General features: G+C 36.3%; 1 protein-coding gene across 2 annotated transcripts in view; it reads left to right on the plus strand.

Annotated features, from left to right (window-relative positions):
• LOC136844471 (immunoglobulin superfamily member 10-like) overlaps positions 1–18,396 on the plus strand; it is an 809,371-nt gene that overhangs the window by 258,258 nt on the left and 532,717 nt on the right. For both annotated transcript variants that reach the window (XM_067113741.1, XM_067113742.1), the window contains one exon: positions 15,230–15,293. In XM_067113741.1, coding sequence (XP_066969842.1) covers positions 15,242–15,293 — 52 coding nt within the window. In that variant the 5' untranslated portion in view covers positions 15,230–15,241. The remainder of the gene's footprint in view (positions 1–15,229; positions 15,294–18,396) is intronic.

Below are 18,396 nucleotides of genomic sequence, written 5' to 3' on the forward strand. Positions count from 1 at the left end.
AGGTAGCGAAGGTCAGCGGTTCACTTTAAACAGTCCCTCCTGTTTAAGGTCACCAGGTCTTTTTGAAGAGACTCATGTAGGAAGGGCACATGGGTTGTTTGAAGTGACCCACTTAGTGCGAAGTCCAGATCCATATGAAGGGACCCACTTAAAACTCTCCATGTCTGTTTGAAGAGACCTTTGTAGTGAAGGTCATGAAGCCTATTTGTACAATTACCCATCATCAGGATCTCCATGTCTGTTGGGAAAGACCCATATAGTGAAAGTGATGAGGTCTGTTTGCAGATCCCTGTCGTAGGGGTCCCCAGGTGTGTTGTAAGAGATCCACAGGGGGGAAAACGATGAGGTCTGTTTGCACAGATCCCATTGTTAGGCTCTCCATGTCTGTTGTAAGAGACCCACATACTGAAGAAGTCTGTTTGCACAGATCTGCACTGTTCAGGGTCTCCAGGTCTGGTGAAAGAGACCCATGTAGCAAAGGTTGTGAGGTCCCGTTTGCATAGATCCCCATCAGTAGGGTCTCCATGTCTGTAGGAAGAGACCCACATAGTGAAGGTCATGAGGTCTTTTTGCACCGATCCTCATCATTAGTCTCCATGTCCATTGTAAAAGACCCGTGTAGTCAAAGTGATGAGTTCTGTTTGCACAGATCCCCATCGTCAGGTTCGCCAGGTTTGTTGGAAGAGACTAATATAATGAAGGTGATGAAATCTTATTTGCACAGATCCCCGTTGTCAGGGTCTCCAGGTCTGTTAGAAGAGACCCGTGTAGTCTAGGTGATGAGGTCTGTTTGCACAGATCCCCATGGTCAGGGTCTCCAGGTCTGTTGGAAGAAACCCACATAGTGAAGGTCTTGAGATCAGTTTGGACTGATAACCATCGTTAGGTTCCCAGGTCTGCTGGAAAAGACCTACATAATTAAAACGATGAGATTTTGTATGCACAGATCCCTGTCACTGTCATCAAGGTCTTCATGTATGTTGGAAGAGACCCACGTAGTGAAGGTCATGAAGTGTGTTTGCAAAATCCCCATTGTTAGGGTCTCTGGATCTGTTGGAAGAGACCCACATAGTCAAGGTGATTAGGTCTTTTTGCAGAGATCCCCATCGTCAGGGTGTCCAGGTCTGGTGGAAGAGACCCGTGTAGTGGAGGTCATGAGGTCTGCACAGATACTCGTCGTCAGGGTCTCCAGGTCTGTTGGAAGTTACACATTTAGTGGAGGTCATGAGGTCTTTTCGCAGAAATCCCTGTCGTCAGGGTCTCCAGATCTGTTGGCAGAGACCCACGTAGTGGACGTTATGAGGTCTGTTTGCACAGATCCCATCGTCAAGATCAAGTTTGAACAGATCTGATTGTAAGGGTCTTAGTTCTATTTGAACATACACCCTCAGTGAAGTTCATATATCTATTTACAGATATATTACATTGGGATCATTGGATCTGATTGAACGGCTCTGAATAGATCCATTTCAGTGATGGTCACAGGTTTGTTTAAATGTATCCATTTCTCGAAGGTCATTCTCTTTATTTAGACTGCCTTACCAAAGATCACTGATGTACGTTTTTTCTCTAGAACAAACATGTCATTTTCGCGGTCATAATAAAAATTCTCATTGGCTGAAAGCATTCCGGGCAGCAAAAGGATCTTTTTGACTTCACATGGTTTGTATCTCACTGAAAAAAAAACACACATGCGAGTAAAAGAAGAAAGCAACTTTTTTTTTTGGACGTGGATTAAGAAGTGACGGACTTAAAGAACACTGATGACATATCGGATGCCAGGCGAGTAAAATTCAGTCAACCCCTTCTTGTTTTATTTTACACCGAGAACAGTTATGCAAATTCAGAATAAAAGACATATTCGAGTTTTAATGAAAGCGTACATTACAGTCTGCCACAATATCAGGATAAAAACTATTTTAAATCGCTCTGTCTTAGGGAAGGTCGTTTTTTTCTTTTTACCTTTAAAAGGAGCAATTGGAAATTTCTCGCATACTCCAAGAACAATAATATTTACGCGTTAGGTGACTACTTGGTTGGCTATAGGCAAACGTTCTTTCTATGTCTGTCATTTTTAAAATGTTTTCAACTCCTTGGTTTATGTTGCGTAGTCTTATTTCTCCATAGCATATCGCTCAGTTATGCAGTAGCGTGAACGCAGCGATCTTTTCTATCGATATTTTAAGTTTTTAACATAGCCATAATAGCATGTAGGTCCAAATTTATCTGGTAAGAAAGTTTCATTTACTCTTCCTTGGGATATACTGTATACATATATACACGCATATATATATATATATATATATATATATATATATATATATATATATATATATATATATATATATATAATTAATGTATAAATTTATTTATATAAATATATGTATATATATATATATATATATATATATATATATATATATATATATATATATATATATATATATATGTGCATGTGTGTATGTTTATGTATATAGCCTATGCATGTAAATTACGAAACTAATAGTTAGAAGCTGGAACACGGGCAGGAAGAGCTGAAGGATTCCAAAAGGGCATGAACAGTTCCCCACATCCCTCCCTCAGGAAATTGTATACCCTGTGGAAGTCCCATTAAGGGACTGGAAAAAAATCGAGGCGGTTTCTCTTCTTTCCTTCCCATCAAAAGATTCCTTTTGAGAATGTCTACGGTCCTGAAATTCAAGCCAATATTCAGGAGGTTTATGGTGCTGTCAGTGCGGACATAAAGATTTTTTTTATATCGGTGACAGAGCGATGGGCAAACATATACATTTTATGGTGTACTTCCGAAGGCAATTTGATATCGTGACGTTCGTTCAGTCGGCTGTCCTAGACTGTGCCAACATTAAATTGGTTCCCATTCTGTTATTTTTCTATGGCAGCTTTCAAACGGTCTTTGTTTATTGAACATTAGATCTGCTGTATAATTTAAAAATCAGCTTTAGATTCATCATCATCAGAACGGGTGGTATTTACTGAACACGAAATGGTATATCATCTATTTGACAATATTAGAATGGTTCTTATTTGTTGAGCTTTAGTGTGGTTGTCATTTACTGGGCAACATCGGATCGGTTGTTATTCATTAGAACGGGTCTTGTTTACTGGATATGAAGTAATTTTTGTTTATTAAGCAATATTAGAATGTTTGCCAGTTATTTGACAGCGTTGAAAGTAATGCTGTCAAGTTGATGTCGTTTGTTCGGTAACTTTTGCTTTCTTTGGACACCAAGACAAAGAAATGACAAACAAGAACGACTGAATATAAGGAAAATAGGTCAGATGTTGTTTAGATCAAACTATCTTGTACCTGGATAAGACTGATGAAAACTTTTCGTTTTTGTTATTATAAATCGTTTAAAATTTCCTATTTTGTAATTATATCGCCTAACAGATACGTCGACGATAAGTAATTAAATAATAGAAAGAATTAGTGTTACAGTAAAAATTGAGTTAATAAAGAAGTAAATATCTTGCATTCATGCTTATTATGCAAAGCAAACCGCAGATAACTAACAAAAAGGCGTAAAAAACCTGAAGTAATAAAAATTTTTGAGATGGTACGGGATGAAAGACAGCTCTCGTCTCATTTTGCAACGAGCGTGAATAAGTTTTGAGAAAATTCCCCCAAGTGTAATTATTGTGTCGGTAATTAATTCGTGATTTTATGGTTAAAGCTTAACCAAGTAAATTCATGTGCCCTCGGATTTCCAATCCTTTCATTAATGCAGCACTTAGAATTTTCTGTTCCGTGGGATTAGTTTTGATTAGGTGGAGGTGAATAGACTGCCTATCTTTGGAGTTTGGCTGACATTTAATTTGATTTTGAAATAGAGAGCTGCAATAAATTTTGCATGAAGAAGTTGCACATCCTTCGTTTAATATTGCCATCATTACTGGTTGTTATCCACATCACACAAATGACGATCGAAACGTTAAAATAAGGATAAGTGAGGATATATATATATATATATATATATATATATATATATATATATATATATATATATATATATAAATATATATATATATACATACATATATATATACATACATACACACGCAAACACACACACGCATGCACACATATGTACACAGTATATGGAGTGACCCCAGGAGGTTATTGGATTACAGGGAAATGAGTAATTCTCAGAGCGTAAATGTTTTATATAGAAAATAAATATTAAATACTTCTCTCGTGCGTAAAACTGATATGATATGTATAGATTATATTAATCGTTAAGAAACCTCATAAGGCAAGATGCTGTGATAAAAATTAAGATTATTAGACTGAATATAGGACTGATAAAAGTAAAGAGAGTTGAAATAGAAATGGAAGAAATTTTCGGTCTGTTCCGTTAGGGAAGGACATTTCCAGCCCTATTGTGCACTGAACAGTCCCCATCTTCAGCTGGCTCATGTTTTCTGCCACTTGATTTTCATGTTGCAAACTTCGATTTTTTTAACGGTTTCTTGTTGACAGTTTAAATCAACTTTGTCTTTTTGGTTATTTTCCTTTTTAATTGGTTTGCATGTAGTTATACCTTTCTTAACAATTTTATCTGCTTTCTCTTTTCACTATATTTACGTGTGCACTTTCTATTCTGTGAAAGCTTTATTCCGTAAAGGGAATCTTCTCTTCAGTAAAATGTGAATTCAAGTTTGATAAATGGGAATATATATATATATATATATATATATATATATATATATATATATATATATATATATACATACATATATACTGTATATACATACACTAGCTGACCAACTCTGACACCCCCTTCTCTCTCTCTCTCTCTCCTTTCCTGTTAAGATAGTTGCTTCAGTTAGATTGCCCAGCATTTTTTACATTCTATATTTCACCCCTTCTCACCCCCTACCTATCGGGGCCTGAACTTGGACTTGAAGGGCATTGGGGTTGTAACTATTCACCTCAGTGACCTCGAAAATTATTGATTAGATACTAATATTTGTCGTTTTTGGTTATTTTGACATGTCTCCCCCTTCCCACCCCCACCCCTTTTGGTGCCAGTGATGTCTTAACCCTGCCCCCCGCCCCCACGGTATTCTTTTCCAGATAGTAAGTCATACGTATATCAAAATGAGGTATGATAGACCAGTATATTTTATCTAGTTACTAAGTCTCAGGGCAGAACCAGACCGTTTCAGGGAAGCCCTTCCCACCCCCACCCCCTTTGGTGCTCTTAGACGCTAGTGATGTCTTACCCCCACGGTATTCTTTTTCGAGATAGTAAGTCATATGTATACCAAGTTTGGTTGAAATTGCTCAATGCGTTTCAGAGTTATGCTGAACACACACACACACACACATTTATTTATTATATATATATATATATATATATATATATATATATATATATATATATATATATATATATATATATATATATATATATATATATATATATATATATATATATATATATATATATATATATATATATATATATAAGAAAATAAAGTCCAGCGAAAAAAAAAGCGTTTTTTGAATAGACAGTATGAATTTAAAGCATAACAAAAAATATGTAATTGGTCCTTAAAATATCACGTGTTCATACACCTTGGAATTACTGACGTCAGCACATGAACTTTGGCGAGTCGAAATATACAAATGCCACGGCTTTCATGACAGATGTGCTAAATTGCAACATTAAAGAGTTTTCACGATGTCTGGGAACTTGATATACTACAACACCTCTCCTACTTACTAACACGAAAATGAAGCGATGTATTGTCTGCATGGTTCTGGGACGTAATTCTCTCTCTCTCTCTCTCTCTCTCTCTCTCTCTCTCTCTCTCTCTCTCTCTCTCTCTCTCTCTTAAAATATAGAAAGCTATATTAAACTCTTAATAAATACAGAATCAAATTTAAATCTTGATGCACGAGTCGATTTTTTAGGTGTGTTCCTGTGTGTTTGTGCATACTGCGTTTTATGGGTACCACGTACAATTAAATATGTTATGAAAACATTCTGTGTAGAGGTTAATAGTAAAAGGTTTGTAATTACAAATGAGATATTCCGTATCAGACTTGTGAATGCAAGATAGGAGTCCCTGTAAACAAATAAGAATTCTGTAACCAGACAGCCCGACACCCACAAAGGGTCTCAAACTCACGTCGAACTGTAATGAAAATGAAAAACGGCAAAGTCGAGGAAGTTCATTTCCCAGACAGTTTTGAGACATCACGTCTTCTCTTCAGTGGCGAAACCATTTCCCTCGCTGAATAGAAGACGTGATGTCTCGATACTGTCTGCGAATCATACTCTCCTCCTACACTTAGAGGTTTTTACAGTCTCAGAGTTCTGTTAGAACTGTTCTGTGCTAACCTAAGCATGAGTGTTGAGGATTACCAATGAAGATACGATAGCAATTTCAAAATATCTTTACAGTCTTTTAGATTTTATAGAATATGATTTCAAAAGGTCAACTTCATGAGACATAAAAGACATTTAGGTAAGTAATATAATGTAAGCTCGTTCCTTGCATGGATAACAATAACAGTAAACCTAAAAGGGTACTCGCTTTTCTGGTGAGAACGACAATATGACAAAGCCCCAAGCAATTTTCTGCTTTTTGTGAGTGTTGAAAGTAATGTGGTGCCCATTAATGTAGTTTCTTCTTCCGCTCTGAACTTCCTGTGTGCCTTTTTATTGTTGTTGTTTTGTTTTAAGAAGACATCTGGATAAGTAAGCAGAGTTGGAGACAATGAGCGAAAGCATTCATGGCACGATTAGCTTCTGATGGACATTTTTTAATTGCTTTAACCTTTAAAATACAAAAGACTGGCTAGCACACAAAGTGACTCAGTAAGCAAACTTAGTTATAATTAATTCCACCGAGAAAGTTGATTGAGATTAGGACTTCTGTCTGATTGTGATTAGTAACAGGCTCTGCAGGATAAAAATGTTCGCTTATAGGTCTTAATATTGGCTGAAGAGTGATCACTGCTTAGTATCTTTTTTTTTTATCTTTGGCTTTACTTTGATGTCAAGGGAAACTGGCAGCTACACGATGGTAGTAAGTGAAAGTACCAGTAGTTTGGGTTGCAGCTATAATTCAACCTGAGGCAGAGAAGCGTTTAGTGAAGGGTTGTGGAACCCTTAGTAATAGGAGGTGACCCATAAATGGCAAATGAACGTCTCTAAGAGAGTGTTTTAGGGAGAGTGAAACTGCCGTGTGGGGTTTCAAGACTATGTGAGAGTAGTTGTGCTGTGTAGGAGACAATGAAGTGGTGGTATTGTGGCAAGTGTGGAGTTCCTGGAGTCAATGAGAATGTAGAGCATCTTGTAGAAAGGTGTTAGGAAAGTAGCTTGATTGTTTGAAACACGTGGTTTAGAAAAAATCAGTATTCTTGGAAAGAGAAAAGCGCGAGGAAATGTGTTTGTCAGAATAAGTGTTAATTCAGAGTGGATGGAAGAGCTAGCTAATGGATATAAAGGCCAGGCGAGAAATAAATGGAATTTTAGCCAGTCCTTATTTGGTTGAGGCAGAAATTAAGGTGAACAGAATTTTCAGTTGGGAGGAGGTGGTGAAAATGTAGCTGTAAGAGTTCGACAAGTGTGTTTGATAAAAAGGAAATGAGGAGAACATTAAGGAGATATAAGGTGAAGATGGGTAAAAAATAGGCTTATGTAAATACTACGGACGTTGTAAGAGTTTATGAAAGTTGCATGAAATTCAAGGATGGGGTCATAGAGTCAGCAGTGAGATTCCTGGTCTTAGGAAGGTAGGAGGATGGAATAAAACCAGTGGACAGAGAGTGGCATTACTGGAAGACAAAAGGGAGGATGATGGACAGAAATATAGGAAGATGGATAAGTTGGTCAGGACAAAGGAGGAAAGAGGAGAGATGAATGAGGCATGAAGGCAGGTGATTAGAGTAAGTTTGAGAATGCTTTTGGAAAGGATGGTTGAGGATTTACAGAGGTTAATTAAGAGATGGGGGAATGAAGAAACACCAGGAGTTAAATAGATTACAAGTGAGATGCTGCAGTATGGTGGTGCAGGAGGGCATTGCTGACCAGGGTGTGGAAGGTACTGTCTAATCTGGATGAGGGAAAGATTCCAAATGAATGTGTGTGATAGGATTATTGTTACTTTGTATAGAGGCAAAGGTAATAGAGAGACTAAGAACTATGGAGGCATAAGATTACTAATTGCACCATTGAAGATGCATGGTGTAATTTTGCTTTTGCAAGTAAGACAAAGGTAGAATTTCTGGACCAAGAGTGTGGCGTTAGACAAAGAAGATGGTTTGTGAATCAAGTGTTTGTTATGCAAATGTATTGTGAGAAGTCTAAGACTAAAGGGGAAAACCAGTATGTTTATACATGGACGTAAAGAAAGTTTTTGACTAAATTGAAAGAGGTAAATTAAATGTGGAGAGTGTTTAGTTTGTATACTGCAGATAACACGCTGTTGTGACCAATAAAAAGTTTATATGAAGAAAGAGAAGCATGTGTTACAGCTTGTAGACTGGAAAGTGACTGGTTTGTTGTAGAAACTGGCACGGTGACTAGCGTGTTGTCTTCATTCATATGGATAGCATGAAGTGAGAAGTCGGAGAAAGGGCAGTACAGCAAGGACAGATCATGGGACAAGACGATAGATCTTTAATGAGCATGGAATAGATGATGATATTTCTGAATGATACACCATTGATTTGGGGTCATGCAGAGCTTAGTAAAGACGTTTGGAAGTGTTAAAAGAGGAGGTAGTTAAGGGTAAAATATGTAAGCAAGGGTATGAAGTTAATGGAAATGATGAAAGTGGATTACTGAATTATAATATGGCTAATGGGAAAATTGAAGCTGTAGATTCGTTTAGTATTTTCATGGTGGTAGGATGAGGGAAAGAGTTGGTCACAGAACAGTCAAAATAAGTAGGTAGCAGTTGGTGTGTCTGTGGAAACCAAAGATGAAAAGTATGGAAATGAATTGAGGATGTCGACTGTGAATGGAAGTTTTCTGCACATGATATTTACTCCTGAGTAGATAGTGTGAACATGCCCTTTGAGGAATTGGTGTAACAACAATATACACATGCATACAAATATACATACATATATATTCACATGCAACATATATACATACATATATATATATATATATATATATATATATATATATATATATATATATATATATATATATATATATATACATATATATATTCATGATATTGCCCTATAAAATGTATATCTTTCCATAGTTTTGATATATTTACTCTTCTATTTATCATGTGTTCTGTGTAATAATAATAATTGTTGAAATATCGTACATAGTGTAATATCAGATCTCAAAAGAGTTAATGATTTAGATAACTTAACAGCGTAATTTAGAATTAATAATACAATTTTAATAGTAACGTAGTATATGAGCAACACGTGTGTGTCGTAGCAAAGGGCTTGTTTCACTTCAGTTGTCGTCGCAAAAGATAATGTGTTGACAGGTGAGAGATAACAATGGCTGCTCTGTTCTGGAAACCAACTCGGGATTTTCTTTTTGTTTTTAAAACATGCCAATCATAAGCAGCCAGCTGCAGTCTGTTTTGGTCGTGATAAGGTTTCTGTAAAAGCTTAGACCCATACGAGAAGATGACGAATGATTTTGCAATGTTACATGTTTTCTATAAGATTTTCTGGTAAATACGTGTACCTTTTTGAGAAATATGAACAATGTTGCACTGAAGCACTTTGCAATTACGTCATGTTTTATAAGATTGCAGTTCAAAACGTTTACTCAGGAAATGACGTCATCTTCCTTTTTCTAGAACTTTCTCTTGTATCTCGTTCCCAAAATTCCTTATAATGACGTCATTTGATTGTTTCATTTCTTGCTGGAATCCAAAAGTTTGTTCATTCTGATTTCAGACACCATTCTTGTTGGCTCTCTCTCTCTCTCTCTCTCTCTCTCTCTCTCTCTCTCTCTCTCTCTCTCTCTCTCTCTCTCTCTCTCGTTCTTCAAAAGAGAGAAGTTATTAAAGTAAAATATTTGTGTGGTCACTGGTATTAATCTTAGCTTTTGAGATCTGAACGTAGGAAAAGTGTAACGGCGCCTAGCAAAAAAGTGTGTCTTGTGAATCTCAAGAAACAGCATTTCAGGTAATTTTATGAAAGTTTTCACAAGCTTGCATAAGGTAAAGTGAATCTGACTTATTATTACCATGGTACAGTAAGGTATATTGAGAGAAGTTTTGCCGTAGTGAAATTGTTTTGGTAAATTTTTTGTGTATTTTTGTGTGTTCTTGTGTTTGCAATCTCTTGATTTTTTACATTTTATATATTGGTGATTTAACATTTATTTACGTAGCAATTTAAATATTTCTTAATAATTTAACATTAACATTGGATACTTGATTTAATTTTCATTATTAAGATTTTCTTTCAGATCTGGAGTAATTCTTGATAGCTTAAATTTGGCTTGATTACTTCAATTTCTTGATAAATTAAAGTTTTTGTGATTTAGTTTTGTTTAATAATTTAACTCAAGAATTAATTAAATTTTGAGTTGTTTTCAAGTAATAGTAAATTTCTTCAGGCTGTGAATTCCAATTATAAATTGTGAATTTAAAAATAAATTTTTGTATTTAAAATATTTTAAAACCAGTGTTTCATTCATTGACCACCAGAGCGAATAGGATTAGTTGTGTACATAAGGCAAGGTGATAAATATGTTTTGTTCCTTTAGTTTTGCTGAGGCGAATGAAGACCAGGGGAACAGTTAAGTTGTTTGATGGAGTGATGCCCTTTTACTCTAGTATATTTCTTGTTTAATTGTTGATACCTTGTACTTGTTTTGACAAACTTAGTTTTATTTTTCATGTGATTAGTAAGTTTGTTAAGGGATCACTGTTACCTTTAGAGTACTCAGTCATAATTTTTATTATGAGAGTTCAGGTTTCTGGCTGAAGTGACGTAAAATTTTGAATTCTGTGATTAGTTGCATAATAACCAGGTACTCGTTTGACATCGTGACAATGTATATATATATATATATATATATATATATATATATATATATATATAAAAGTAACTGTATACTGTTTTTGTGTCCAAATCTCTTTTCCTTGGTGTTCGATATCAACCAGCGGAGCGTAGCCTTCCTGTGCATAGATAGGCATGTGCAGAACGCCTCCACTTGAACAACAAATTAAGTGCGTGCCAGCTTAGCCTCTCCGACGCTCTTCGTAAATAAATGGCCAGTTATTTTTTATGAGCATTAAAAATGTTTTATTAAACTGTGAGGGCTAACGCCGAGATCGACCCATTTGGATTCCCTCGGCTGCTGTTTCATTAAGCTGCTACGATAACAAACACTGCTTTTAGGCCGCCTCACCCACACCTGCCCCCACCTGCCCGCTTACCTTCGCCATATTCAACAGGTTTGTAATATACCGGCGGATGGTATGCAGGTTTTTCTCTTTCTCGTTTCGTGTTTGTTGTTGTTTATTGCGTCTTATTTATTGCTCCTGAAAGATTTACATATGCATAAATATCTCGAAACGGTGTGTGTCTGGAGAATAAATGCTACGTATACTGTAACGGTCGTTTTATGTATATATATATATATATATATATATATATATATATATATATACATACATACATACATACATGCATACATGCATACATACATATATTTATTTATTTATATAGGAGCAGTTATGTTCCGGCTTTTTATATCAATTTTTAATTTGATATATGTTATTTATTCACCGTTAATCATAGATTTACACTATGAGTTTCATTTAATAACTTCATTCATGAATTATCATATGTATTTTTACCTCTGCCATATTGCAAAACCAACTGTTTCCCGGAGGTACTTGAAACTAAAAAAAAAAAATCCTCACGGGGCAGCTTCCAAGATCTGCATGTGTACGTTCCTTCAGTGTAATTCAGTACACACAAAGACGTCATGACCTTGGGTATGGGTAATCCATGCTTTTGATTTTGTCTTCAGACCGTTAGAAGGTCGGCAACACAAATTCCCAATTTTATTTGTTTACTCATTTATTTTTCTGTATATTTCGGATCCATATCTGAATTACGACTTCTTGTGACAGCAGCATTGAGACTGCCTTTACCTTGCCAGGTAATGAAAATTTGTCGTCGAATAAGTAGTAATGTTTAGTCAGGTTCTCAGAAACTATCCTCCTCGCTCTGCCAAAATCTTTTTGACCTGACCAGGACCTCCATCTACTTAGGATCTAGTGGTGCATCTTGTTCAATCTTGGGCTTCCTTAGTTTAAAACATTTGGGAGTTCAGAGGGCAAATCCTATTTTACAGGCAACAATGTCCAAGGATAGTGTAGGTTAGCTGATTCTAGTGTATATATATTTTAGTTAAGACGGTCTAAGGGTTTGAGCCCTCGTGTTCAGGCAAAGGTATTCTAGACTATTTAAGTTCGCACTTGCGGTGATGAAAGAGAATCCAGAGGTAAACCTTCCCTTCAGGCCATGGCGCCGTAGGTTAGGTTGAGATGTTCTTATTTATGTTTAAGTCTTACCGGCTTTTAAAATCAAGAATTATATTTTTAATTGCAGCATTGAGTTTTTGACTATCTTTTGGGTGCTGATCGCTCGTTCCTCTTACCCTTCTCCCATATTTCCTGGTTTACCATTCAGGGTCCCCATTCAGGTGAAAATTTATGGTTCAGTTAAGGAAGAAAGAACAGTGGTAGTCAAAACACACAAACCATGTGTAATAATAATAATAATAATAATAATAATAATAATAATAATAATAATAATAATCAACTAAGGGTGACTTGCTGCTGTCGTCCTTGATACTAAAGCGAACGTCTATCCCGAGCCAAGTGCCCAATTCGTTTGTCACCGTTGTATACATTATTCCCTGCAGGCGGAGGCAGAGAAGTATTAAGGGCTTATGACAAACTATGGAATCAATTTGTCATTCAGTCCGTTCACTGTGAAATAATCCCCTTGGCCAAAACCAGCTCGCCCCATACTTCCAAGGTCGGGTGAATGAATGTCACGCCCGGAAAATGCATTTACATTTTCTATTTGTTTTTCATTATCAGTTCGGATCGCTCAGGGAATTCCGCTGACTCAGCTCTGTCCCTCACCCCCTCCCCTCCATATCACATATCAACCACACCCCGGGCCCAGTGTCCTGGAGCACCCTTGACAATCGCTACTTTTCGGTTCAATTTTGGTATTATTTTGATATATCTTTTTATTTCCTCATTTTTTTGTGGGAAGGGGGGATGGAGGAATAGTAGGGGAGATAACAATGGAGGAAATTGTGGTTTTCCAAGTCTGGAAAATCCAATTCATGGGAACTTTTTTGTTTGAGCATAATTTGGGTCCCTTTGTTACGACTTTTTTTTTATAAGCAGTGGTGGATGCCGTAGTGTTCCTTGTTTTCTTTGAAATAGCATTTTAATTCAATAAAAAATAAAGTAAACAAACTACCTTTATGAAGAACTGGTCTGTGACTGTTATACATGAGTTTAAAGTTATTCCTCGAACACCTATTGCAGGTAGCTTTAGTGCTATCAGATACCTTACTTCTAGGATCTGCTGCAAGTCTCATTAAATAGTTAGTTTTACAGTTGTTCAAGCTCATCTAGAGAAATTTTACGACGGCTAATAGTGGATCACTACAGTTTACGGCGTCTTTTGAGAATACTATCTATAACTGAAAAATTTTCTCCTCGAATTAAAAAAAAATAAAAAAAACATTTTAGATTCATAGAATTTGTAAGTTGCTTAGAAGTGAGTTAGATTATCAGAAAAATATATTTGCTTACTTTTGAAAAATTTGCATTTTTATTCAAAACATTTATTGCGTAGAAACAACTATAATATCAAATTAAAAGAAAAATATCAATAGCCGTTTATTATCTAGGTTCTTCTGGCCAGTCTAGAAGGTATGACTTACGTTAAGCTTCCTTAAGACCAAGTAAAATACTGAGATTCCGTGCTGTCATAAGGCAAGCTAAATCTAGCATCAGTATAATTTAATCTTAGGGTCGTGGTAATTGACTGGAGTCGCTGGCACTTAACTTATACTGTGGTCCAGAGTTCAATTCCCATTCGAGGCTCAACATTATTTGCACCGTGTTCACGATGGCAGATTTCGGGATTCTTTATGGGTTTACCTGCTGAGTCGTCATTGGCCATTTTCCTGGCTCACAAAGGTCCCACGTGAGTATTGAGGGAGCTTGGACACTGGTGAACAATTGTTGCGTTCTGTCTCTTGGCCCTGCTAATCACTGGTGTCCTTTGAACCTTGAACGATCTTTCTTAGCACTTAATCAATTTCTTATTCAAAATTTTCAGTCTTGCTCTCAGAAATTCATCTATCAACAAAGGTGTTCTGGAGACGTGATTATTCATAACATTTTCAGCGCTTCAAATAGCCTTGGGCGTTAGATAATATACAGTACTAAGAGCGGACTCCCTCTGTCTCTGTCTCTCTCTCTCTGCATCATTCTGTAACAGAGAGGGGGGAGAAACTTGAATTAATCGTTACCTCGCTCTTGTCTGTGTCTGCAACAGAATCTAAATGCAAGAATAAACATCATCTATCCCTCTCTCTCTCTTGTCAGCAACAATAATTGAGAAATAAATTCTCTCTCTCTCTCTCTCTCTCTCTCTCTCTCTCTCTCTCTCTCTCTCTCTCTACATAAATTTGTAACTGAGAGAGATAAAAAAACCTAAATTCATTTTTATCTCATTTTTGTCTGTTTGTCTGCAACAGAATAAACTCAGGAATAAATCTCATCTCTTCTTTCTCTTTCTTTTCAAAAACGCAACTTAATTGAGAGATAAACTTCATCATCTCTTCTCTCCACCAAATTCTGACTTATAAAATCCCTGACATTGAAATATTAGAAATATCCATCAAATGATATCCCGGAGGATTAGGATTCTGATATATATCCTTAAGCGACGTCATCATAAGGAATTGGGTGATGTAGCCAAATAAATTTTTAGAGATTGTATAATCAGAGACTTATTTTAGATCTAAGGAGATGCAGAACCTCCTTATGTCTGTTTTGCTGGTTTTATTTTTTCTCTGTAATTTCTTATACGTTTCTGTCAGTAGCCCTTGATATATTATTATTTCTGAATAATAATTCTAATAATAATAAAAACGAACTCTGTATTTATAAGTGCTTTGTTTTTGTAACTGAAATTATGTTTAATTTACAGAGCCTGAACTCCATGGGTCCCATCACTGAGGAATCTTGTGGTGCAGGGTCGATTCCGTTTGAAAGTAAGTTGTAAATAAGTTTCCTTTATTCTTTTAGGAAATTGTGTATGGATTCATTCTTTCCTAATGTGTCTGTTGCTCTCTCATTGTGTAAGTGTTCATTCATATACTCATCTGTTTATTTTTCCACTCGGTGTCTTGTTTAATGCTCCAGTGTTTTGCTGTTGGTTGGTGGGTGGTTTAGATTAAGCCGTACGTATGCCAGCATGAGCCCTTGCCCAAAAGCGCCTCGCAAAGGGTAATACAGTGTTAAAGGGAAGGAGAGTCCTGATGAGGACCTCTGGAGTTGGAGCCCAACTAAACGATACGACTATGACTTATGATTGTTGATCCATGGTATTGACCTTCGATAAGAAAGGAGAATACAATTGATGCTTATTTGGGAATTCATCTACGTCCACACTACTCAGTGTACACAGACGGATCTAAATCACAATTCAGAGTGGGATATGCAGCAGTATCCCAAGATAAAATGTATAAATTCTCTCTACCTAATAATGCCTCAGTATTCACAGCAGTGTTTTGTGCAATTGCATCGGCCATAAAAATAATTAAAGAAACATCATTCAATAGTTTTGTGGTTTTTAGCGACTCAAGAAGCGCTATAGAAGCTATGTAAAGTTACCAAACAAAAAATAATATTGTACAACAAATTAAGTTGTTACTCCATAAGTTATATAATAATGGGAAAAATATAGAAATATGTTGGGTCTATGCCCATGTAGGGATTAAATGAAATGGCCAAAGAAGCAATCCGTATGACAAGGTCAGATGTAAATATCCCTATTAATGATTGTATAACATATATCAAAATAAGTATTATAAATAAAGGGCAAAATATATGGAATGAAGAACATGAAAGTAATAAATTAAAACAAATAAAACATAGTGTTGGAAAATGGAGTACATTATACCAAAGAGAGAGACATACGTAATCTGACACGTCTCCGAGTAGGCCATTCTCGTATAACACACGGACACCTTAATGGATAAGCCACATCACTGCTCCAGAATGCTCTGAGTGTAAAGTAATGATAACAAATAATATTTGTTGTGTCAGTGTCTAAAGTATAATCAGCAGCGGCTATCAATTTTTGGAAGTAAATAAATCTATTTGCAATTAATCCAGATATAAACTTTTTTGAAAAATTGCAATTTAATTGCCAAAATATCAAAAAAAATTTACATACAAACAAAAACAGTTCCATCGAGCGAGCCCTGTGAGAGCTGATAATCAGCTCAGTGGTCTGGTAAAATTATTTTAATAGTAATAATGGTACAGGACTCTTGAGGTTCTAATAATGCAATCGCATCACATCACACAGAATCATTATTCTCTCTCTCTCTCTCTCTCTCTCTCTCTCTCTCTCTCTCTCTCTCTCTGTGTGTGTCAGCAGATAGTAATAGAGTAAATCCCAGCCATTTTCTCACTGAGGGAATCAAAATGGATTGCCTTCGATATAAAAAAAAATTTTATTGGTCTAAAATATAGGCTATAAACAGGGATAACTCGCACAATTTTGCTTCATGGTCGGACCTTTGCTAGCATTCTCTCTCTCTCTCTCTCTCTCTCTCTCTCTCTCTCTCTCTCTCTCTCTCTCTCTAGCAGAGTCCAATTTAGAAATGCAACTACATCCATTGATCGTTCCTTCTCTCTCAGTCTCTGTAAAAATCTGATTGATGAATAAAACTTTATCGTGTGATCTCTGTCTACATGAAAATTGGTGAATCCTTAAATTCTCTTTCCCTGTATTAATTCTAAACTTGATTTAGAACGAAACTACACTTCTCCATCTCTATCTCTCTCTCTCTTTGTTAGGTACGTAACGGCACACGTTTAGAATAATTGAATAGCCAGATATATATTCTCTCATAACTCTGCGGAGGAGTGGAATATGACTGATATCAGCAAAAAGTATAGATGTGTTCGGAATAATCTGCATTGCGAGCCGCGTGCGTTTGGCTGGATATGTTAGTTAGGCACCTATAGTCTGCTTGTAACGCTGCACAGCCTGACGAATAAAGATCAGAGGATTATAGGTGTCGTTTTATATACTGTACATGGTTATTGACACTGAAAAATTAAATGTCTGTGAGAAGCCTCTTTCTTCTGATATCTCGCTACTCAGAATACATGCACCGTGTTCCATCTCGTATTTTTATCCTAATTAATTTCCGGATTTACCTTTGAATAAGGTCTGTAATTTCTAAGTTAGAGCATCGAAATTTGCTTCAGTTGGCTGGGATAGGCGGAGAAACATTCCAGACCTTTACCTAAGTTATTGTCCTAAGCACTGCAGATCTCTACTCCCGCCCCCAAGCAAGAGAAAAAAAAAACGGATAAATTCGTTGTTAAAAATAAACACACTGGATCGATTTCTCTTACTGTGTTAATAAACCTGGATTTGATTCCCAGTGCAGATTATGTCACTTAATCGTGTCATATAACTTTATCTTCTATCAAGGAAGTAATGGCTGATATTCCGATGCTAGGAAAACGACACTGATCATTGTGGTGTTGCCAGTTTTACTTGAAAACATCCAAGATTGAAGACCAGTGAGCGTGTCTCCTCTCCTCTGCACTGTTCATTTCTGATTATTTTTTCAATACAAAATCAGTGAAATACTCCCGATATTGTAGAGTCACTGCCTTTAACGACGCAACATTGAGTGACTGACAGTCATCAGCCAAAGCAAAATGAAAATATTTAAGCCCTAAGAGTGATTAAAGTAAAGTACAGCCCACACACGCACTCCGGTTTCATTGAGACCCGTATCTCATCGCACCGGACTCCGCAATTTGTTGAGCCGTTCCGTAACGATGTGTAAACCTCCGCACCCAACTTTTTCTCTTTTTAATGGTCGGGTGCCGCCATGAGTAAGTCATAATTTATGTCTTTATCTCGACAAAATGTGGCAGTAAAAATTATCTTCTTTTTTACTGTTTATTGTAAAAAATATTTAGATATGGTGATGCTTCATCGACTCATATGAAGACATCGTGCTGAGGTATCGACGTTTGAGGAATGAGATTTCTTTTTCTTAGGAGGCTGTCAAGCAAAAACGGCCTCTTATGTTTTCAGTTTTTATTTTCATTTGTGGAATT

The sequence above is a fragment of the Macrobrachium rosenbergii genome, chromosome 12 (genome assembly GCF_040412425.1).
Source record: "Macrobrachium rosenbergii isolate ZJJX-2024 chromosome 12, ASM4041242v1, whole genome shotgun sequence".
Classification (NCBI taxonomy): domain Eukaryota; kingdom Metazoa; phylum Arthropoda; class Malacostraca; order Decapoda; family Palaemonidae; genus Macrobrachium; species Macrobrachium rosenbergii.